The sequence below is a fragment of the Octodon degus genome, unplaced genomic scaffold, assembly GCF_000260255.1.
Source record: "Octodon degus isolate 3935 unplaced genomic scaffold, OctDeg1.0 scaffold00230, whole genome shotgun sequence".
In the NCBI taxonomy this organism is placed as follows: domain Eukaryota; kingdom Metazoa; phylum Chordata; class Mammalia; order Rodentia; family Octodontidae; genus Octodon; species Octodon degus.
In genome coordinates, this window is record NW_004524806.1 from 2,232,487 (window position 1) to 2,255,343 (window position 22,857).

Sequence of the window (22,857 nt, forward strand, 5' to 3'; positions counted from 1 at the left end):
TGCATTTTTTTTTCTTCCGAATGCCTTCAGGGCAGGTTTGGCTGGCATGAGTTGTGGGGATCCAACCACAGCAACCCGAGCCTGACTGCTTTGTTGAAGCAGCCACTTAAAGAACTGAGCTAAGGGGCAGGCCCACCAATATATGCGTTTTTAAAGCCACAGTATCATTGCTTTTAGGAGTTAGTGCATGTGACACTGTTAATACTTTAGGGCAGGGTTCTCAATAACATTTCTGAGTACCTGGCAGACCTTGATTAACATTTAAGAAGAATTCTAGAAACCTAAGTATTAGAGAATAAATTTCAGAAGTATGAATTAATGCCAATTGAGATTATAGATTTTAAAAAAAATTTTACGATTTTATGAGGAACCATAGCTCATTTCATCTGGTATTTTCGTGTTTGTCATTTCAGAACTACTCATGAATTTTTATTTGGAGCTCTTGCTGAACTGGTTGATAATGCAAGGTATGTAGTCTTCCTGCATATATTCTGCTTGAAATACAAACTTTTTGGGTTATTAGGACTTTTGCTTTCTGAAGACTTGAGCAAATACTTCTGTAGTAGCTGTAACTCCTTAGAGGCCCATTACCACAAAGTTTTTAATACTTTAAATACTTTCTTGATTAACTTAAAATTCATTTTTTTTCTCTATAGGTATTAGCCTAAAAATGGTGAATTTACTTTATTTCAAATCATTTTTCCTTGTATATTAGAGCAAAGTGATTGTGAAAAACAAGGACTTGATTTTTCTTTCTTTTCTTTTTTTTTTTTTTTTTGTGGTACCAGGAATGGAACTCAGGACCTTGTGCTTATTAGGCAGGTGGAAAAACAGGGAATTGAGATAGAAACTTGGGATCAAGTTAATGGGATAGATGACCTGTGATTTTCTTACCAGGACAGTACACCCCATGCACCCCTTTAGATCTTTGTCAGAGTTTTATATCTTTCTAGAATGTTTTGTTGTGAGGTTATGCTCACTGATCAAAATCTCTTCTGTTTGTAGCACATGTGCTTTAGAAGGAGTCACTTCAGCATTTTCTTTTACTGAATTGAAGTTTGGGTTCATTTATAGATAAAGATTCAAGTTTAAATAAAAATCTTGATAGTTACAGTTTGAAAATATTGTCCAAGTTTTGGGGGCCGGGGAGATAGCTCAGTGGAATAAGCACTTGGCCTGGCAAGCGCAAGGACCTGAGTTCAATCCCTGATGCGTGTGTGTGTGTGTGTGTGTGTGTGTGTGTGTGTGTGTGTATTCCAAGTTTTATTGAGTACAAACATAAAATTAAGATCATCTTTTATCTTCATTAAAGATGTTTAATGAAGAAGGCAAGAGTTGACAGTAATACTGCTAAATTGATCCCCATTTAGTGAACTTCCTTATATTTTGTAGTATCTGAAGAAATCACTTACACCAGTGATGATGAACCTTTTAATGAAATAAACAGCCTGTTGTGACATGTGTGCCATCAGTTCACCACTGATTTAACTATCATTACTTTTTTGCTGTTGTGTTTATGAAAGTATGCTAAGTAATACATTACTTGACTAGAAAACTTCCCTATTTTGTTTCAATGTTGTTTGACTTATTCTGTTCAGTTAAAAGTGTTATAACTTAATGGAAGTATGTTTGCATTTTGTTTAACTTAGAACAGAGCATTATGTTGCAGTTTGCAGCTTTTTGTGTAATAGACATGAACTGGAACTTTCTGGGCATATCCTTTGCTATTCCTGTACACATTTTTCCAATTTTTCTCATATTTTAAAATATTTTTTCTGTCATTGAGAGTAGACACATGTAGAGCTGGATGAATTTGGGGTTTAAATTTTTAACTTTTTTTTTTTAAAATCAAACTCAGGGCTTTTTGCATGCTAAAGATTCACTTTACAATTAAGTTGTATCCTGAGTGGACCTTTTGTGCTTAAAATCAATAAAACTTTCAGTTTCCTTGCCTGCAGTCAGTAGAATTAAGATAATATACTTGCAGACCTTCATGAAAGCCTTCATTGTTGACTGAATCCAGTGGCTGGAGTCTAACTGAATGCTTTAACTTGTTTTCCAGGTTAAAGAGGTTAATGTTATGGGCTCAGGAATGACTATAGTGTATATGGTAAAGATTCAGGTTTTTCACAGGTTGTGTCAGCTAATAGTTCTCCTTTTTTCTTAAAATTTTGGTGAGTAAAATGGATGCTTTTGGAATGTTTTACTATGATTGCAAATGAGTCAGTAAAATATATATTTTAAGTCATTTCTTGAAGTGTAAAAGGAAATATTCTTACGAGTTCTAAATTACATGTTTTTACAGTGAAATCAGTATTTTTAAAATGTATTTAGGCCCTGTGTATCATGTAATCTTGAGTAATTGGGAGCCCCTGAAGTTTTTCATAAGTATAAAAGTAAAGTGTTACCATAGGTAATATTTTTAATGTCCTCCTAAAAGAGAAATACCATGTATTTTGCTTATTGATATTCCATTGACACATCTTTTTTTCCTTCTTAATTTTGCAGAGATGCCGATGCCACCAGAATAGATATTTATGCAGGCAAGTCAGACGTTAGATCTTTCTTGTAATGCCCTGTTTCTCTAATGCACTTTCTACTACTTTGTCCCTAAGAAGAAATAAGTGGGGAATAACTAATTCTTGAAGCATGGAGAGATGGACATAAGTAGAAATGGGATAGCCCTGGTCAAGCGTGTTGTAGAAATCAAGAATATTGGGGCCAGGGAGATGGCTCAGTGGAGCAAGTGCTTCCCTGGCAAGCGCAAGGGCCTGAGTTCAATCCCTGGTTCCACAAAAAAAAAAGAATATTGGTTTGGAAACTAACGTCAGATATCAAATCTATGATAGAGACAAAAAGACATGGGGTGATAGAGTAATGTGACATAAAATGACCAAATACTGGTTATCTTACTGGAAGGAGGGATTTTGCTGGAGTACTAGTCCCTATGAGAATGGTGGCTGGTGTCAGTTGCAGAAAATTGCTGGTAAATGGGTTAGAATTAGGTTTGTACAGGTATTCTTGGGTAGAGGTGTCAAGTAGTAAAGAGGACTGCTTGGCCAAGAATTTGAGGCTTTTATATCCTCTGTTATTTTGGTTGAATTAACTGTTGTTTTGTACTAAAACCCTGTGTTTCCTAGAGTGGTTGTAACAGTAGAAGAATTCTTAGTCATTATGATTGAGCTTTTTTTTTTTTTTTTTTTTTTTTGCAGTTCCACTATGTTCTTTTTTTTATGATTGAGCTTTTTTTAAAAAAATAATAAAATAAAATCAAAGATATCCTGAGTTTTTTTTGCCAGTTCAGTATATTTACCAGCACTTAAAAAAAACAAAAACAAAACTAAAACTTCGGAAATGGAATAGAAGACAGCTTTTAAATCCAGTTTGAAGGGCCAGCCAAATAGTTCAGTGGATTAAGGTTGCCTGCAAGCAGGCGCAGGGGTCTGGGGTTTGATATCTTTGCTTGCAGTGCCAGCCTCGCCCCTGGGGTGCAGTGAGAGAACAGTTGAGACTGGGTGAGGTGGTGCATGCGTATAATCCCAGCTCTTGGAAGGCTGTAAACAAGCGGATCACTACGAATCTGATCTAGTAATGAGACCCTGAAAACCATATAGACCTTTCCCTAAAATACAAGAAAACAAAACAAAACAAATCCTGTTTGGTTAGTGTTAACATGTTTTCTCAGCACTCTTTCTGAAGTTTCCTGAAAGGTTTGAAGTTTCAGTTTGAATAATATTGCCTAGCTTCAGAGAAGTCTGTATTTATATAGGAATGTAGAGTTATCAAGTAAGCCCTCTTCACAGCCCCACTGGTTATATGGGACTGAGTACACAGTTTAGTAAATCTCAGAATCTTTAATGTCACGTAATTGTGAAAAATCCCCATGCCTAATACTATTCAGGAGGAAAGCAAATATTTCAGACTCCTACATGTCAGCTGTACTGCTTAAATGTTTTAAACCTTCTGGTGAAAGACCCTGCCAAAGGGGTAGAAATAGGCTTCTCTTATTTTTAGAATAAGTAACAGAAAAGAAATGGTACAACAGAAGAATGTTAGAACACATTTTCAGAGAGTACTATCTATTAAGTAATGGCTACTGAATATTTGGCCAAATGAAGGGGCCTTTTCAAGCCAGACCTGAATGTGCTTTTAGGAGCAGTAACAGTTACCTGTGTAAGAAATGACTATTTTAATCATTGTGTGCATGATAAAGCAGAGGATGGGCCTCTGCTCCAAGAGATGTCAAAGGAATAAATTCCAATAGCTAAGTCAATATTTGGAGGAAATATTTTTAAAAGATCATCTCAGCTCCCTCATACCACCTACGGTGGGTGAATCTCAGCAAGGAAATTCAATTCTTAACATTCAGAATGCAGAAGGACAATTGGATATCAATTTAAATGAAATAGACTTAGTATACATTTATTCAGTGCTTAGTGCTAGTTTTGTGCTTTGGGAAAAGTCCAGAGAGGATCAGAGGAAGCCTTTGCTCTAAAAGCTTCATTTCTATTTGGAGATAATGAGCATAGTAGTGATGATTAAAGAATGATAACTAGATCTTGAGGGAACAGTTGACAGTTAAGGCTTAAATGGTGTGATAGGTGCAGTACACATAGTTTTGGGAAAGGGCTTGTTTTACTTTTAAGTATTTTGGGATTAGGATTCTTGGCAGAATTATCCTTAACTTCACATTTTTCTTCCTCAGTGCCTTATTAATGCCTTCAGCAGGAGGAATAATGGTGTCAATATTGTAAAGTTGTTAGTACACATTATCTCATGTTTTGAAATTGTGTTGCTGTAGAATTTGGAAATCTCCTAAGCATCAGATTTAGTTTGAAATCCCTCTAAAAATCACATTTCAAATGCTGTCTTTTAAGGGAGAAAAAGGAACCAGCTTTTTAAAGTATAAAAGTATACATTTGTCCAAAGAATTCTTCTTAGTTGGATCTAAAGCATGATGATATGCTTGTCAGTGGACTGTAGGCTTTTATTGGCTTATTCAGTGTCTTGATTTCTTTTTTTTATTGCTGAGACAAAAATACCTAACACCCAAAGTTAACAGAGGAAAGATTTATTTGATTCACAATTTGTAGAGTTTTTCAGTTCATACAACCCAAGGCAGGGTGGCATAGCAGAGCAGCATCACAGAGGAGAAATAGTTCATGACAGGCAGAAGGCAGCAAAGCAGTGAAGTAGCAATCAACAAGCTACAGTCCTCTTTCTTTTCCTTATATTTTTTATCCAGGATACCTGCTTTTAGGGCAGATATCACTCACATCCTGGAGAGCCTTCCCATTGTCTCTCCCAGAACTGTACCAAACTAATCAGTGGGTTAATTTAGTGATTACACACCCTTGATCCCAGCATTTATACACACTATATCCAGCCATCTCTGAAAACCCCCACCCGTGACCACATGCCTAGGGGAAACATATAAGTCATAACATTCAACTTTCCTTTTGTGATGCCAGGGTGATGTTTAAATAAATGGAAAATTGGTTAGAACAAATGAAACAGATTAGTACTGCCTATTAGCATGAATAAAACTGTTAGATTGCAGAATGTGATGAACTTGGACGCCATTACATAAAAGCCTCTGGGATGTACATCATTCTATCATTAAATCTTTTAAGTTACATTTTACCCATGTCCCTCTTTTTCCAGTTTAGTAAGAGTGAGTAGTGAGGGCATGTGTAGCTTGGGGAAGTCAAGCTCTTGTCCATGTTGGACTAGGGTCTGAGGGATTACTGTGAAAATACTTTGGTTTTGCCGTTCCTATCTGGCTTACAAGTTGCTCCTTTTCTTTAGAAATGAATTTCTGTGGTAGAATGTGTGGCAGGGATACCCTTGTATTTCTCCTGAGGCTTACTCTAGAATGTTGCTTTAAAAGGGTGCTCCACCCATCAGCCCTGAGAGAAATGGAAACTCTTAGGTACCATCTCTGAACCTTAAAGTAGAGTCCAAAATCTGTATTTTTACAACTCTTCAGGCGATTCTTAGGCACACTACATTTGCTCTAGCTGGTTCTTTTCCTAGCCCCTCTCAGCTTAAACTGTCTGTCCTTTATTTTCTACATCATTTTCAGAGAATAGAATCTATTAAGATTGTGAACTCTTGGAGAGAGTGATCATACCTACATTGTTAGTTGCTCTTTTCTGCATCATAGGGCCAGGCATATAAGTGGTCCTCAGCAAATAGTTATCTAATAAATTAGTCATTTGTACACATGTTGTAGCCAAGCAAAGATACTACACTGCCTATATAAAAGTTTTGAAAAATTACTGCTGAATTATCTAATCTGCCCTGAAGTAGTATTGCATGTGACTGTGGACCTGGACATTACTAGGCATTTGCAAGATGTCAGTTACTATGTTTCCTTCCTTGTAAACTACATTTAAAGGCTTTGAATTGAAGATGATTCTAGATCCACTGTTAAGTGATGGTTATATGCTGAAACATTTTAGCCTGTGAATCTTGTCTTAATACAAAAGCCTAGAGAGTGACTTATTTGATAAGTGTTCAAAAAATACCAGTAATCCTTGGGGACTTTCCAGATACACTTGGCTCAAACCAATTTCTGGATCCCAGGGCAGAACCTCTGTGCACATTTTATGCCATAGTGTGCAGCAGATGACTCTAGACTAGAGTTAAAACACTTCAACCATGCTCTGTATGTGACCTAGTTTGAGACTCCATATTACACTTTGATTCTATCAGATGGAAACTTTGATACTTTTTTGTACTTTTTATGTATTTGTTCCTGCTTGCCACATCTTGTTTGAGTTCTCTAGACTTTGATGAGAGAGGCAGGGAGCCTGCCCATTAGCTCTGTTGTTTAAGTACCTGCTTAAGCGAAGGCATTCAGCCTCAGGATACTGTGGTTTGATCCCCAGATGGTCATGCCTTACCAGACCTGCCCTTAAGGCATCCTGAGCCAGCACCTCCCCACCAAAAAAATCCTGAACTTTCAGGCTGGGGAGATAGCTCAGTAGAGTAAGCAAGGTTCTGAGTTCAATTCCCAGTACCATTTTAAAAAAAAAAAAAAAAAAAAAAAAAAAAGTTAAGACGAGAGGGGCATTCCCATAGGGAGATTTTCTTTTCTATCAGTGTACTACAGGAAGATTCTCACTCTTGAACTTTCAAGAGGCACTTGTAATGAATGTTTAGTTTTCTAAACATAGTGATACTTGAAAATCTCTGCTTTATAGCCCTTCTGAAATTGCATTTTAAGTTACATTAACTATGCAGTAACAGAGTTTTAGCCTGAGAAGAAAACAAAGAACATTTTAAACAGATTAGTCAGTACAGGTAGTTATACAACAATGTTGGTGAGCTGTTACTTGAGGAAATTTAAAAAAATTTTTTTAAACTTTTTTTTTTGTTTATTTATTTTTACATTTATTTACTCTGTGTGTGTGTGTGTGTGTGTGTGTGTGTGTGTGGCCAGCTCAGCCCACCAGGGGGCAGGGCTGAATGGCATGTGGTGCTGGGGGATTGAACCGTGGTCCCTGTGCTTTGCCAAGGTTGTTCCAAGTAGGTGCTTTAGACCACTGAGCCATCTCTCCAGCCCCTTTAAAAATGTTTTATTAGGAACTAGATTTCAAAGCAATCTTAGGCTTGGACCTTATATAGACCTCCTTTCTGCTATTTGAATTGCTCCTTTTATCCACTGCCAACCAGTGGACTATGAATAACATCTCAGTTGGGGAGATTGGGGTTAGTGATACTCTTATAGCTTGTGTGAGTCTTTGCCTCCACTTCTATCTCACATCCATTTCTCTTGCTGATTCTGCTTCCCTAATTCCAAGGCTAGTTTTTTTATTGCTCATCTAGCCTTCAGAGTCAAAAGTTCCGTGGAAACAAGTATAGTTGTCTTCTCTCTTTGGAACTTTATTCTCCATTGTCTATGACATCCTGGACCCGTAACTGTTGTGGATTACAACTTGCTGAAAAAAGTTATTTACCCACTAGCCTGTTGTGGATCTTTCTTCTTGCCCAAGATACTCTATTGCAGTTGTTGTACATATTATTATCAAGGGACTGTTCTGTTTGCAGCTAAGCAGATCTAGCCAGGAACTAGGTACCTATTACAAGGGCCCATAGCTAACAGGGACTATGATTATGAATACACATAGTCCAGAAACTGTAGTGACCTGTGGTGTTGACATATATAGACACAGTAATTTATCTTTTAGATAGTAGCTGCTGCCACTGTATTCCCAGCTATGTCTGGCTTATCACTTTGTCTCAAGGCTGTTTCAGACTTAAAAGGGGAGGGTACTCTTGAGTTTGAGCTGTATTGATAAGGTATAATATGTGCTAGTTGGAATACTTTAGTGTTTTGTGATCTGTGGCATATGGTAGGATTGACAGTAATCCAGTTAGAGAAAGGCAGAAGGACAATTGAGATATATGTGAAATTCATGCATATTCGGTGGTCTTGGGTATAGTTAGGTGTTGGACTGGGTAATCTCCACTCTCCTTATAGATTTTCTCAAGATTTATCTTGAACTGGTAGGTCTTAGAGAACCTTTGATCAAGAATTCGTACCCTCATACCCTGAAAGGGTCCTCATGCTAGCTAGGACTGTTAAAAGCTTGGTTGGATATGACCCTTTAGAAGGTTCAAACTTCACATTGACCACTTTCTGTTCATACCTATAGTGCCACCCTCTCTGGAATAATAGCCCAGTAATGGCAGCTACTTCTTTTACAGAAAGACGAGAGGACCTACGAGGAGGGTTTATGCTCTGCTTTTTGGATGATGGAGCAGGAATGGATCCCAGTAAGTGATGAGATAGTTCTGTTTTTTTTTTTTGCAGGGGGTGGGGTGGGGGAGGCTGTACCCATTTTTACAAAGCACTACACAAACTTGTTTTTCTGTGTCCTCACTGTTGTGACAGTAAGATCCACTTGGAGAGGGAAACACCTCTTGCAACATCTTAGGCTTAATGCTGCTACGTATCTGTTGAGTCTTGTCCTGACCTAGAATATAGGGTCTGAATGACATCTTAAGTTAGTCAGATTACCTATCTTGACATTGTATCTAGTTTGTGCAACATTTTAAAGCTAGAATACCATGACCTCCTGTAGCCTGTTTACATGTTCTGGTAACAGAACACAGGTCAGTCACGGTACTGGCAGGCCAGATAAAATTTGTCTCCTTTTATCTCATGATTGCAAATTTCCTCAGTGAGAGGTGTTCAGCAGACAGATAGCTATTCTTTAGCCAGGCTCAGAGCTTTTACTTTGAGAAATCTGGGAGAGAAATGCCAACTTTCACTTTCTTCTGTGTTTGCCACCTCAGGTGATGCTGCCAGTGTGATCCAGTTTGGGAAGTCAGCCAAACGAACGCCTGAGTCCACCCAGATTGGACAGTATGGGAATGGGTTAAAATCGTAAGTATACTGGAAGCCTGTTACAGGGCCCTTCTGTCCTCCCCCTTGAATGCCACTAACTCTGAAACAGGAAAGTCAAAAAGAAGTGGCAATTTGTGGGTAGCTTACTAACTGTCATCCAACTGAGTTTGCTCCATAGTAGGAACCTCCATCCAAAGCAAGTTGGGGTGGCAGAGACTGTAGGTTTCTTTTGGCACTGTGTACTAGAACTGTACTTCATCTTTAGGAAAAATTCTTGTATTAGCCCTGTTGTTGAAGGTGTGAATTCTCTTGTGAGGTTGGGATATGTCTGAGGTGCTAAGGGGGTCATCTCATGGTGTAATGGTGTTCCTGAGCACCTGCTGTATGTCATGGTTTGTGCCAGGAACTGGGGATCCAGAGTGAGGAAGACACAGCTCTGCCTCCTGGAGGATGATGCTATTTCTGTTTAAGCTTTTATGGCAGGGTCCCAGCTATTATCTTTATATCCCTAGGGACTTCTCTGTTAACACTTGGTTCCCATTTGTTTAATGTTTGGAATGTGGTGTTCTGCTTTTGAGTGAAGCCCCAAGAGAAAGGTTCTATTTCTGAAATGCTCGCTTCCAGCTGTACATACCTTTGCATGGAATAAGATTTAGTGGAATTGGAATTTGTGCAAATGGAATTATGAGTCAGATTTCTAGTCTTGGTGTAGAAACATGTTTTGCTTGAGAGAGAGAGTGGTGGTTTTTATCTGTCAACAGCCTTGGTCGATCTTCTTGTGCAGGATGCAGTGGGTCTGGGGAGGAGAATGCATCCAAGGAAATCAGGTGTCTGACTCCTAGACTTTGTGGTTTCTGTCTCAGGGAGGAACTAAGTGGTAATGATGAATACGTGTCCTGCAATATGCTAAAAAACTTCACATAGATGCTCTCTTTTCCTACATGGTAGCCTTGTGATATGTCAGCACTATTTTCATTTTCAAATGAGGTCTATAGGGATGAAATGACTTGTTTGGAGATTTAAAGATGTGTATGCACAGAGCTGGGATATGAATGAGGTCTTTACAAAATGGAAGCTGCTGTCCATTTTATTTTAGTCTGACACACTAAGGCTTGTATTGTCAGTTCTGTAAGTTTTGGCTTCTTCTGGAAATTGTGATTAAGCATGGAGTGGTGGGACATGCCTGCTTTAATCCGAGCACTCCAGAGGTGGAGTCAGGAGGATTGACACACAAGGTCAGCCTGAGCTACAGAGTGAGACCCTATCTCAGAAAAGTTGTGATTAAAATACATAGCAAATAATACATGCCAAATAGGTTAAGAATTAAATTCTGTCATTGCTGTGAGAATCCCTACCTTAGTTTCTGGCTTTTAGTTGCTCTTGGATCTTTGCATGACAGAATCCCTGGTCTGTTTCAATGGTCTGAGTATGAATTACCTGTGATTCCAATGAAACTTTCCTTGAGATGTCTGATAAAGGTGATCTGAGTTTTCCAAAAGCAAAGAAGAAATGCTGATTGTCCTGTGAATTGTGAGTTAGCTGCTTCTATCTGATTCATTCAGTTTTGCAAATTGTTACACCTGTTTATTTCCTAATCTAATTGTTACACCTGTTTATTTCCTAATCTAGAAGTGGGGTTGTAACCTCTGACATTCTGCCTTAGAAAAGGAGATTCAAAAGAAAATAATGTGACTTTGAAAGACTGGAAAGGGATGTCCAGACATTTGAGAGTATTGTTATTAGCATATTCAGAAGATTTTTGTGAAGGCCTTGTTGAAGTGGTGCCATCTAGTGTTCAAAATAGGCAGCACATGTTTATAGCAGAGCAATTTTTTTTTTTTTTTTTTTTTGGTAATTTTAGGGAAGGGTCTACAGGGTGTTCAGGGTCTTACTACTAGATCGGACTCATAGTGATCTGCCTGTTTACAGGCGCATGCTACCATGCCCAGTCTCAGTCACCATCTCAGTGAGCCCCGAGGGTGGGGCTGGGATGGCAGGCCTGGCAGTTAAACCCCTGGCCCCTATGTCTGCTTGCAGGCACTTTAATCCGCTGAGCTATTTGGCCAGCCCTAGTGGAGCAATTTGTACTACCTAAATCTTGGAAACAACCCAAATGCCCATCAACTGAGGAATGGATAAAAAAGATGTGGTCTTTTGCTACAATGGTGTACCACTCAGTCATAAAGAAGGATAAACTTGAGATATTTATAGGCAAATGGATGCAATCTGAGAGCATACTCACAGGTGAAATTGAATCACATGTATAATTTTATATTGGCTCAATGGTGTAACAAACTGAAAGAGTATAGGTACAATAAATATTGTGAAATGGGAAGAAATTGTTCAAAAAGAAAGAGAAACTAGGATGGGGAAGAGGGAAAGGAAGGAAGGGAAAAGAAAAAAATACTAAAGTTATACTGCTAATTTCTCTTAGTTCATTGAGAAGAATGGTTTGTGTTAATATTGTTTGGAGAGTTCTTTATGCCCATATCTGTTCTTTCAATAACTACTTTGAAGATAACAATACACAATGTGTTAACTGTTATTTTCCAGTTATTTTATTATAATTTTTTTCCATTAAAAAAAGAATAGCACAATCATTTGAAATTAATGCAGTTGAAAATGTTCCAAGAGGAGAGTGATTTGTAGTGAGACTAGGGCTGCCAGCAGAAAGATGATGTTTTAGGATTTTTACTCTTTATACCCTGTCGTCAGGATCAAAGACAAGAAATAAAGACAGTTTTTGGCAAGTTAGAGCAAGAGATAACTTTGACAGAGGGAAAATAATATGCCTCCATTTGCTATCTGCAAACTTCAGAGAGGAAGGAACGCTGAAGCTGAAGAGGAAAAGTCTGCCACCACCTGAGTACTGAAGGAGAAACAGGACTTGGTAGCCTTCAGAATATCTCTAGAATGTCCTGGGAATCTTTCCTGACTGGGGAAATGGAGCATGACATTCATTAGTGTGCTTGGCATGCCAATCTTGTTTGTGTTTATACTCAGAATGAGACTTTCCAACTTCGTCATCTCCTTGGAGAATTATGAGGACTAATGAGGTAATAGCTGTAAAGCCCCAGAAGCTGTTCAGAAGAAAAGAGCTAAACAGCCTCATTGTTGATTGGGAAGTCCTCCCATTGGTGCTAGGCTCTGCCCTGTTTTGTTTTGCCTAGAAAGGCCTGTCCCTGCCTGCCCCTCAGAAGTTTTACCATGACCAAACAGGAAGGAAACAAGTGATTCCATCTAGACTTTTTCCCGTGTGGAAGTCTGCCTCAAGATATAGTTCCCAGAAACCAGTGACATCCAAAAGTAGAAATCTGCCTATATTATTAGTTTGCTTGAAGCAATTCTGAGAACAAAGATGGTTGTAATTGACTCACATGAGGCTTCCTTGAACATCATTGTATTTTTTTTTTGGCCTCTACATTTGGTTGATTTGGGTTCATACTCATATTGCCCCTTGGAGAACTTCGGAGCATAGGCACTGGGCTATTCCCTTGGTGGTCCTCTTGCTGTTTGGTCAGTGGACATGAGGGTGAGAACTGCATGTGATCCGCGTAGAAGGTGACAAGTGGAAGGTATTAGCTACTGGAGTGGAACCTGTTAGTGGCATAGACAGAAGACATAGCAGCCCTTATGTGATAGTGATGAACCCAGAGGTCAAGGGCAGCAAGGTTACTTGTTAGTGTTGTAGCAGTAAGTTGGGAATGATACTAACCTTGGAGCCTTTGGTCAGCAGTGAGTGCATCCTAAAAGGATGGTAAAGGAGCCCTGAATGGAGGGTAAGTATGGTAGACAAGGTTTTAAGTAAAGAAAGAGTAAAGCAAGGACTGTTGGATGAATGATGAGGAAACAAGGGCTGAGGACCTCAGTTCAGGGACTGGGATCGAGAGACCTTCAGAGAACCCTTGAGAGGCAGTTTCCATCATGACCAAAGGGTGGACCACTCATTTTTTTAGATGAGCTTTGAATTTCTAGAAAAATAACCTGTTTTCTGCTTCCATTTCAGGGGCTCAATGCGTATTGGGAAGGATTTTATCCTGTTCACTAAGAAGGAAGATACCATGACCTGCCTCTTCCTGTCTCGCACCTTTCATGAGGAAGAAGGCATTGATGAAGTAGGTCCCTTCTTGGTGCCCAGAATCACCACTGCACATTTCCTCACTCTGCCTAGGCTCCTGTTAAAAGCCTATGCCCCCCATTACAGATTTGGCTGGTTGAATATACCTATGTTGGTTGAGGTAAATAAAGCAGATGATACCTTAATATGAGAGGAAGTGAAATATTAAAGCACTTTAGAGAACATCTGTCTTATTTCTGAAAATGAGAACATCAAATGGCAGGAACCAAGAGTTGGATCAAAGCTCTTCTAGATCTGCAGCTTGACTGGTCTGTGGAGGCTGTCGCCATGGAGAGCTATGTTATCAGCAGGAGTATTTTGGGCTTCCTTTTAGGGGTAGAGATTGAAACTGTCAGTAATAATGGAAGTGGCAGTGTTTTTTTCGCACAATGATGATACTGTGAAATGTGTTACAAATGTGTATTTCTTTTTAAGGAAATGTGTTGTTCTAACTGCATAAATTAGAAACTGAATTTAGACCCATCAGGGCTTGAACAGGTATTTAAACCACAGGAGTATGTGAAAAACATCCATTTGAGCTTGTTAAATGGCAGCTACCGCTTGGTCTCACTTTGAGAGTAACTCCACCTCAGTGGTTATTACTATGCTGGCAAAAAGTCTTAATCCAGAATATTTTTGTATAAAATACTTTGGACAGGGTGCAGTGGTACACAACTGTAATCCCAACAGCTTGTGAGGCTGAGGCAAGACGATCATAAGTTTGAGGCCAGCTTGGGCAACTCTGTGAGACTTTTATAAACTAAAAGATGAAAAAAGTTGTGGTAGATAGCTCATTATGAAGACCCTGGGTTCAGTTTCTAATACCACCAAATAAAAATAGTTTGGTAATTAGCTTTGTAAATGAAATACATGCCAACCAATCCTTTTTTATGGTCTGCTGGCTCCAGTGTCTACAGAACTGTCTGTTGTTGGAATACGTAGGAAGTTTTCTGTTCTGTCTAGCCTCAGACTTGACACTTCTTACCTCTCGTAAGTAATGGAGGCTAGAGTTTGAGGGACAGGACAAAGAGGTTCTATTGAAGAAACTTAGGGCTGTTACATAAGCAAATGATTGAATTCAGAGTTTCCATCTAATTCCTCTCTTTTGGTTAGTTGTAATTGAATTTGTACTGGTCCTGTTGAGATCTGAGCATTGGGAATGACAGGCTGTCTTTTCCTATAGGCTTTACTTAGGAAGGCAGAGGGTTTGTTCTCCTTTTTGTTCATTCAGCATACTTGGACTGACAGATTCACTGCAACTGGGCAAGAGCAGGCTTCCTGGGGAAGGCAGGACAAAAGGACATAGGCTGGGCTGGGATGTTCAGCATGGTAGAAACTGCTTGCTCAGAGTGCTGAGGTAAGATGAAGGCTATAGAAGGGGATTGACAGTCAAACCTGTGGTGATCTCTATAGATAGAGAGGGTCAAATCGGGCTTGACCTCAAGGCTTTGTTGAATGACAGAGACTTTATTAAGTAGAGTATGCCAATATCAGGTTGTGTTTACAAAGGTCTGTATGTTGATTAGAAAGATTGGGGTGTGTGGAGTGGACCAGCTCATAGGCCTTTTCTCTATGGTAGCTTGTTGAGACTCACAGCAGGGAGGTAAGAGAAATTGATGGACTCGTCATCTCTTTAGGATGTGGGTCTTACAGGTGTGTTGCTATATCATGGAGGAATAAAAGGGAAGGGAATGGTCTTGCAAGTTTTCTTTTGTGGTACCAGGGATTGAACTCAGGATCTTGCACTTGCTAGACAGGCACTTATGCCACTGAGCTATATTCCTGACTCCTCTTGCAAGTTCTTGAATGGCAGTTGGGAATAGTGGGCTGCCTGGAGCTGGGAAAGAATGGAAGAAGGGCCGTCTAAAGTAGGGAGAGTATAAATTTGTTCTGGACATGGGAAGAAGTATGGGTCTGTAGTTTGAGGAAATTCTTCTGGGATTCTTGATAGCAAATGAGCTCGATGCACAAAGAGTAGATAGAGAGGATGACTTGGGATCTAGGCAGGAGAACATCAGATGGACAAGGGGAGAAGAGGGCACACAGAAGAGTGGTGAGTATGGTAGGAAAACTGGGAGAGGGGCCGGGGAGATGGCGCATTAGAATAAGCACTTGCCTGGCCAGCACAAGGGCATGAGTTCAATCCCTAGTTCTGGGGGGGAAAAAAAAAAAAAAAAAGGAAAAAGAAAACTGGGAGAGTAGTAAAATTGAAGCTGTCAAGAAAAAATGATGGCTAGTCACTGAGAATGATTACCTTTGGTTTAAAGTGGTGACATTGTCTCCTGGAGCTTCTTTGAAGAATGAGAAATATAGAATGAAGGTGCAAGTTTATAGAACACAAATGGAACTTAGTTCCTTTGGTGGAGAAGCTAGGTTGAAATTTCTTCCTTACTTGGTGCTAGAAGGTCACTATTTTGGATTATACTCTAGTGTGAACTCAGCCAAGATTTCAAAATAACATCATTTTTGGCTGAGGAGGAATGTGTCCAAACCAGCCCCAAAGTTGAATGCTTTCAATACACAGCTTCTTAGAAGCCAGCAGTATCTCAGAACTACTAGTAGTTTATCACCTCTGGCTCTTGTGAAAATACAGAGAACTTTTGTTTTAAGGATAGATCTTCTGAGGTCAAACCCCTAAGCTGCCTCAACTAGTTTGGTGTGTAGATAGAATCCTGGCAGCTAGCCTTCTGCTGGGTTCAGAAGGCTGCTGGCTTGGAGGAAGAGGGAGGGGCATGGTGAAGCCATTGGGGAACTGGTGTTTGGGGTACATTTTTCTTCAGAAAGAGAGTTTTAAAAACACTACTCAGACATAAAATCAGATGGCATATATGTGGAAGAATGTATTAAAGCATATGTACAGTTTAGAGGATAACTGAAGAAAACACCCATGCAGTTACCATTATGGGCCGACGTTAGATGTTCCCAAGAACCATCACCAATCATATTTACTATTGTGCCCCTGAAGGAAGCATCTTTAGGTAACTTTTGGGATGACTGTTTCCTTTTTCTCTACAGTTTGTCACCTGTGTATACATTTCTAAATAGTAGTTTAGTCTTCCCTGGTTGAATTTTACATAAGTAAACTATAACTATAGATACTCTTAGATCTGCTTTCATGTAATATGTTTATGAGACTCATTCACCTTGATACTAGTAGTGAGTTCATTTCATTATTGTATACTTCATTGTATAAATATATCACATTTTTAATTATCCACTCTAGCAAATATTGAGGTTCCTATACTTATTTACTGATATGTATGTGCAAAATTTTTCCCTACTTTATTTACCCAGGATTGAAATAAGTTGTGTCATGTGTGTCTTAGGTTTCACAAGATAATGCGAATATGTGTCTCCCAGTGGTAAGAGTAGCATTTTTAATAAATTAAGAAAATGTCCAGGAACATCCAAATAAAGAGCTGCCCTGACGGTGACCCTGGTGCATAAGCATCACATCTTGAGAGGAAAAAGTGTCTTGAAGATGTCTCTTGGCAAGGGGCAGAAGCCAGAGCCTTTGGTGTCAGACATGGATATTAGGCCTCAGCTTCAAGCAGTATTGAACCATTGACTGAGAAAGCATAAAATAGCTGCTTATTTTCAGGGAAGGTGGTTCTGGGATCTCAAGATTTCAGCTTTTGCTTACTTCAAAGGTGATAGTCCCATTGCCCACCTGGAATGCCCGGACCCGGGAACCCATCACAGACAATGTGGAGAAGTTTGCCATTGAGACAGAACTCATTTACAAGTATTCTCCATTCCACACTGAGGAGGAAGTGATGGGCCAGTTCATGAAGATTCCTGGGGATAGCGGTAAGTAGGCTTTGAGCCTGCAGCACCTAGAATCTTGAAGCTCCACAGCCACAAGTGGTATGGGAATAGCCCAGGTGTGCCTGACAGAATGAAAGGAAGATTTCTGTTCCCCAGGAACGTTGGTGATCATCTTTAATCTCAAGCTCATGGATAATGGAGAGCCTGAACTAGACATAATCTCAAATCCAAGAGATATCCAGATGGCAGAGACATCCCCAGAGGGCACGTGAGTGTGGCTGGGAAATGAGGCAGGCTGTGGAATTGGTATTTATTCTCTTCAGCAGGTGACTTTAGGGAAAGAGAGGTGAGCTTGTTACCTGGATTTTGGTGGTAGCATTAAGAGTTTGATGGAGCTGAGAGCACCACATTTGCTTACCACAAAGTGGCAGAGATGAATATTAAGACAACAACTCCTCAGTTAAACTAAAGAAAAGATTACTACATTCCTGCTGCCTTGAGCATGTAGTACATGCATGGCTGTCCCATTGAGCAACTTGAATCAGTAGTGGTTAGCTATTTAGAATGGTATTCAAATCAGAGCCATCAAACAGCAAGACAGGAATTATGGTCCTTTGTGAAAATGTTAATGGTCTTAGTTCCAACTTCTGTGTTTGACATAGAAAACTGAGGCCTAATGAGGGGGAGTATACAGAGGTCGCTGGCAGGGCCAGGTGAAATGCCTGTGAGCACAGTTAAGCTAGGGTGTGAAAAGGGACAGGATATAGTACCCATGCTTGAAGGAGTACCCTATCAGGTTGGCCAGAGAAGCTAAGAAGTGAGGTGGAAAGGTGAAGAGCCTTTAGAGAGGATGTCATAGCTTGGGTTGGGCTTGTGTGTTGTGTGATAGCACTCTATTCCTGCCACTTCTAGGAAGCCTGAACGGCGCTCCTTCCGAGCCTATGCTGCTGTGCTGTACATTGATCCCCGGATGAGGATCTTTATCCATGGGCACAAGGTGCAAACCAAGAGGCTCTCCTGCTGCTTGTACAAGCCCAGGTAGGGGCCTGCCTACTTTAGCCAGGAATAAAGATAGGGCCTGATTACATTTCTCTGGGGTGATGTTACAATGTGAGAAGCTCTCCCAGTGCTATTTTGGAGCTTTTAAACTGCATATTCTTTATCAGTGTTACTTCTAGATCCTGAGGGAGGGACAGATGTGACTGCCTTTGGGAGGTTGGCTGGCTAAGCTTGTCTAACATGATGTGGATAATGGCATAGTGAATTGAGTTTCTTGCTTAAGGGTCTGGACTTCTATTGAGGTTTATTTTCTGTTGTGAGATTAGTAACAGGTGAACATCCGAGAGAGCAAGAGGCCAGGGGCAAGTGGAATAATGTGTTTACTCTTTTTGCCAAAATGCTTGCATTTGTCTTTTCACAGAAGCCATAGCAGCACAGCTTGGGAGGAGCCAGGAAGGCAGGGTCCTTCCTAAGCATCATAAGTTAGCAGTCAGCCCTACCAATAATTGGTCCTTAAGTTGGGTTTTCCTTTGCTCAGGATGTACAAGTACACATCTAGCCGTTTCAAGACCCGTGCGGAGCAGGAAGTGAAGAAAGCAGAGCATGTGGCACGGATTGGTAATGTCAATCTTTGTGTAGGAGGAGGGCAGTGGGTAGGGGCCAGCTGGGGAACATGACTTTTAGCATAATGTGGCATCAAGGAGAGAAGGGTCTGTCTACTACCCAGGAACAAGGCTGTTCTCTGAACTCTGGTCCATTTTTTGTCTAATTCTTCCCATATCCAGGTCCCTCAGACCATTTTTACCCCAGGGCTTCTCATCCCACCTTATCTAAAGCAGTATAAAGTCTTTGGCTTTCTCAAAATGAAAAATCCTTTTCCTCTGCCTTGAATACTTGTGAATTGTTTTTTCCTGACTACAGTGAAGATACCTTAAAATCTTTCACCAGGCTGGCCAGGACTTTTCAAGGTTTTTCTAACCTGCTTTATGCAAGTGATTGGCTGAGACTTCTTTAGCCTTGAACTTCTGCTGAGGACTTGATTGCCCTTAGTGTTGGGGTGCCTGTTTTGATTTCTTTATGAAGTTTGAAAAGTTGTTCTCAGTTAGGAAGAGTACCTGTTTTCTTTGGGATCTCTATAATATTTTTGAATGCCAAATTTTTTTATCTGAAGCTATTCAGCCCAGGCCTGGGGGATGTTCCCTTGTAGCTCACTAGCTGTTGTTCCTCCATTTGGCCTTTTCTGTGCTGGTGTACATACTTCTTGTGTGGCAGGGACTGCGAATCTAGGAGGGATGACAGTTTTAAATGTTTGAGTTCTTTATTGTGGTTTCTTCTGCGTTTAGCTGAAGACAAGGCCCGGGAGGCAGAGAGCAAAGCTCGGACATTAGAAGTACGCTTAGGTGGAGATCTCACGAGGGACTCCAGGGTAAGGCCACAGACCCATTTAGTTGTTTGCCAGTATTACCTGGGTCAAACCCATGTCCTGTGAGTCTGGGCAAATGAAATTACACCTTTTAAGTTTCTGTGGTCCATTTTCTGTAGAATTAAGGAAGTCTACAAGTGTGGTTAAATTGTGTAGATGCAATACAGTATTTTCTGCTGTGGCCCTGTAGACCTCTGCTCACCTGATGTTGATATATGTATCCAGGTGATGCTGAGACAGGTCCAGAATACTGCCATCACGCTGCGCAGAGAAGCTGATGTCAAGAAAAGGATCAAAGAAGCCAAGCAGCGGTGCGTTCTGGGGCTTTTGTTTGAGATGTTGCCTTTGTACTGATTGATAGGTTGCTGTTCTGTCATCAAAACTTCTTTAAGATAATCAGTGTTGTGATCCCAGATACTTGTCAAATGCCCTATAGAGGAGGGATCTTTCTCTGAGCCCTTAGCTCTTTCCCAAGATTATAAAAGGCTAGGCAGAGCTAACCTCTCAAATACCAAACCACTCTTTTTTATGTTGCAATATTACATTTATAATTTATTCTTATTAGAAATATAGAATAGTGCTGTAGATTGAGTTTTGAAGACTTTTTCCATTTAGAATGTGCATTTGCCCTAGGTTAATAAATTATCCTTGGCCCCTTGTCCCAGCTCCAGTCAGGAGCTTCTTAGGGGTCTCAGTATGAATTCTGATTTGCTTCTTACTGGCTTCCTTGCTATAGGCTTAGGTTTCAGATTACTTCAGTCTAATTCCACTGCCCATGAAATCTGCTCCTCAGATTCCAAGATTTTGTTGACATGAATCAAATGATTGTGTCCTTTCTCATATGTTCTTGTGAATGCTTACCTCTATAAGTTAATTTGTGTCACAGCAGTGGAGTTTGGGGGTGGTATGAAGATAACCTTGTGCTTATCCATGTTAACTATCTTTGTAAGATTGGTAGCAGTGTCATGATAATCTTCATACTTAAATTCATCTCTGTTTTGTTACCAAAAGGGTAAATTGTGTGCTGCTAGTTAGAGTCACTGCACAGTACAGATCCGTATCAAATCTAAGAGATCACATATTGAATTAGAGATATAGAACTTTGCTACACATGTCTCAAGTTTAAGTTTATTTTAACACATCTTCGTTGCCATGTTATTTGTATGGTAATAAGTAGATATGGTTGGATTTTTTTTTTTTTTTTGTCTTTGTTAGAGCACTCAAAGAACCTAAGGAACTGAATTTTGTTTTTGGGGTCAATATTGAACACCGGGACCTAGATGGGATGTTTATCTACAACTGTAGCCGCTTGATCAAGATGTATGAGAAAGTGGGCCCACAGCTGGAAGGGGGCATGTGAGTACTACCCATGGGGAGCTTTTTAGCTCAGAGTTGTGGCAGGAGAGAGCCAGTGAAAGTAACAGAGCAGTGTTTTTCTCTTTACAGGGCATGTGGTGGGGTTGTTGGGGTTGTTGATGTGCCCTATCTGGTCCTGGAGCCTACACACAACAAGCAGGACTTCGCTGATGCCAAGGAGTACCGGCACCTACTGAGGGCAATGGGGGAGCACCTGGCACAGTACTGGAAGGACATTGCCATTGGTAATGGGGTCAGGCCACTGGGCCTTTGCCTTTTCTCTTTACCTCCAGTTTTTGAGATGTTCTTATGGCATGAGAAGGTGAATGAGACGAGGCTGGCTTCTGTTGTGAATACATGACTTGGTTTTCTAGCTCAACGTGGAATCATCAAGTTTTGGGATGAGTTTGGCTACCTCTCTGCCAACTGGAACCAGCCCCCATCCAGTGAGCTGCGTTATAAACGCAGGAGAGCTATGGAAATCCCTACCACCATCCAATGTGGTAAGTTAGGTGTTTGGAAGCTTTTTCTTGACTTGACTAATACTTGTAAGGTTCCACCAGGGATGTAAATCTGTTTGATCGTGGTCCTGTGAGCTTAGTCTTGAAGCTATACCTGTTGTTCCTTTTCTGAATAAGGCAGGTCACTTGACTTCTCAGGCCTTTCATTCCATAGCTAGGCTAGGCTCTCTGGGTTTGGTATCAAGTTGTTTCTATATTAAGTGGGTAACTGTGCCAGGATCCTGTTATAGGAGGGAAAGGGTTGGAGAATTAAGAGTCGTAAGACATTTTAAGTTTTCATCCTTACTGGAATTACTGTCCTTAAGAATTAAAGTTATGTATATACAGGCAGAGTTGGAACATGAAAAATTGTTGTGTATTGAAAGTCTGGCATGTATTTGCTTTGGGTCTGGATTCCAGATACTAGTGGCTGCTTATTTGTGTGTTTTCTGTGTCTCAGATTTATGTCTGAAGTGGAGGACCCTCCCCTTCCAGTTGAATTCAGTGGAAAAAGATTATCCTGACACCTGGGTTTGTTCCATGAACCCTGATCCTGAGCAAGACCGGTGAGTACTTTCTCTGACAGTGTCATTTACTTTGGGGGTAAATAACTGTATTTCTTGAGGTCATTATTCATATCATACATCTCTAGTTTGATGCATGTACTAAATGTCCAAGAAAGAGCAGCAGGTGTATATCCTGCAAGGCATTTCATTTCCATGAATTGGAAACTCCAAGGTGGTTGCTGCTTTGAGAGAAAAAGGTTGGCTGAAGAAGAACGTCCCTACTCTGCTAGAGCCCTGTTTTGCCCAGCACCTTTTCTCTGTAGATGTGAGGCTTCTGAGCAAAAGCAGAAGGTCCCCCTGGGGACATTCAAAAAGGACCCAAAGACACAGGAAGAAAAGCAGAAGCAGCTATCAGAGAAAATTCGTCAGCAGCAGGAGAAGCTGGAGGCCCTTCAGGTGCGTGGGTCATTAGCAGTCGGGAGAGCTATGGGCAGAACTTGTGCCAGGGGATTGCTTGGGACGGGATCCATTAGTAGTGCCCCTGTTTCCTCAGACTCAGTTTCACCCTCCATTCACCCAAGCATGTGCATGCCAGGGCTTTGCAACCCCAAGCTCAGATCCAAATACTTTGATTTTCAAATATCCTTTTTTAAAAAAAAAAAGACAAAAACTAGTTTATGTACTCTAAAGTGATCAATTTATTTAGAATGTATAAAATCACAGAAAAATAAAATACTGGCAAACATATGCATAGTACTCATAAATAGTATTTTAAACAGTAATAACAGCATGCTATTTTTTAATATATATACATTTATATATATTTTTTT

General features: G+C 40.2%; 1 protein-coding gene across 4 annotated transcripts in view; it reads left to right on the forward strand.

Annotated features, from left to right (window-relative positions):
* The window catches only part of Morc2 (MORC family CW-type zinc finger 2), an 83,562-nt gene that overhangs the window by 7,841 nt on the left and 52,864 nt on the right, over positions 1–22,857 (forward strand). For all 4 annotated transcript variants that reach the window (XM_023705808.1, XM_023705809.1, XM_012512559.2 and 1 more), the window contains exons 2-17: positions 414–467; positions 2,509–2,543; positions 8,716–8,784; positions 9,307–9,397; positions 13,365–13,473; positions 17,126–17,285; positions 17,400–17,511; positions 18,156–18,281; positions 18,781–18,860; positions 19,586–19,668; positions 19,891–19,976; positions 20,881–21,021; positions 21,112–21,266; positions 21,396–21,524; positions 21,982–22,087; positions 22,351–22,483. In XM_023705808.1, the coding sequence (XP_023561576.1) occupies positions 414–467; positions 2,509–2,543; positions 8,716–8,784; positions 9,307–9,397; positions 13,365–13,473; positions 17,126–17,285; positions 17,400–17,511; positions 18,156–18,281; positions 18,781–18,860; positions 19,586–19,668; positions 19,891–19,976; positions 20,881–21,021; positions 21,112–21,266; positions 21,396–21,524; positions 21,982–22,087; positions 22,351–22,483 (1,669 nt within the window). The remainder of the gene's footprint in view (positions 1–413; positions 468–2,508; positions 2,544–8,715; positions 8,785–9,306; positions 9,398–13,364; positions 13,474–17,125; positions 17,286–17,399; positions 17,512–18,155; positions 18,282–18,780; positions 18,861–19,585; positions 19,669–19,890; positions 19,977–20,880; positions 21,022–21,111; positions 21,267–21,395; positions 21,525–21,981; positions 22,088–22,350; positions 22,484–22,857) is intronic.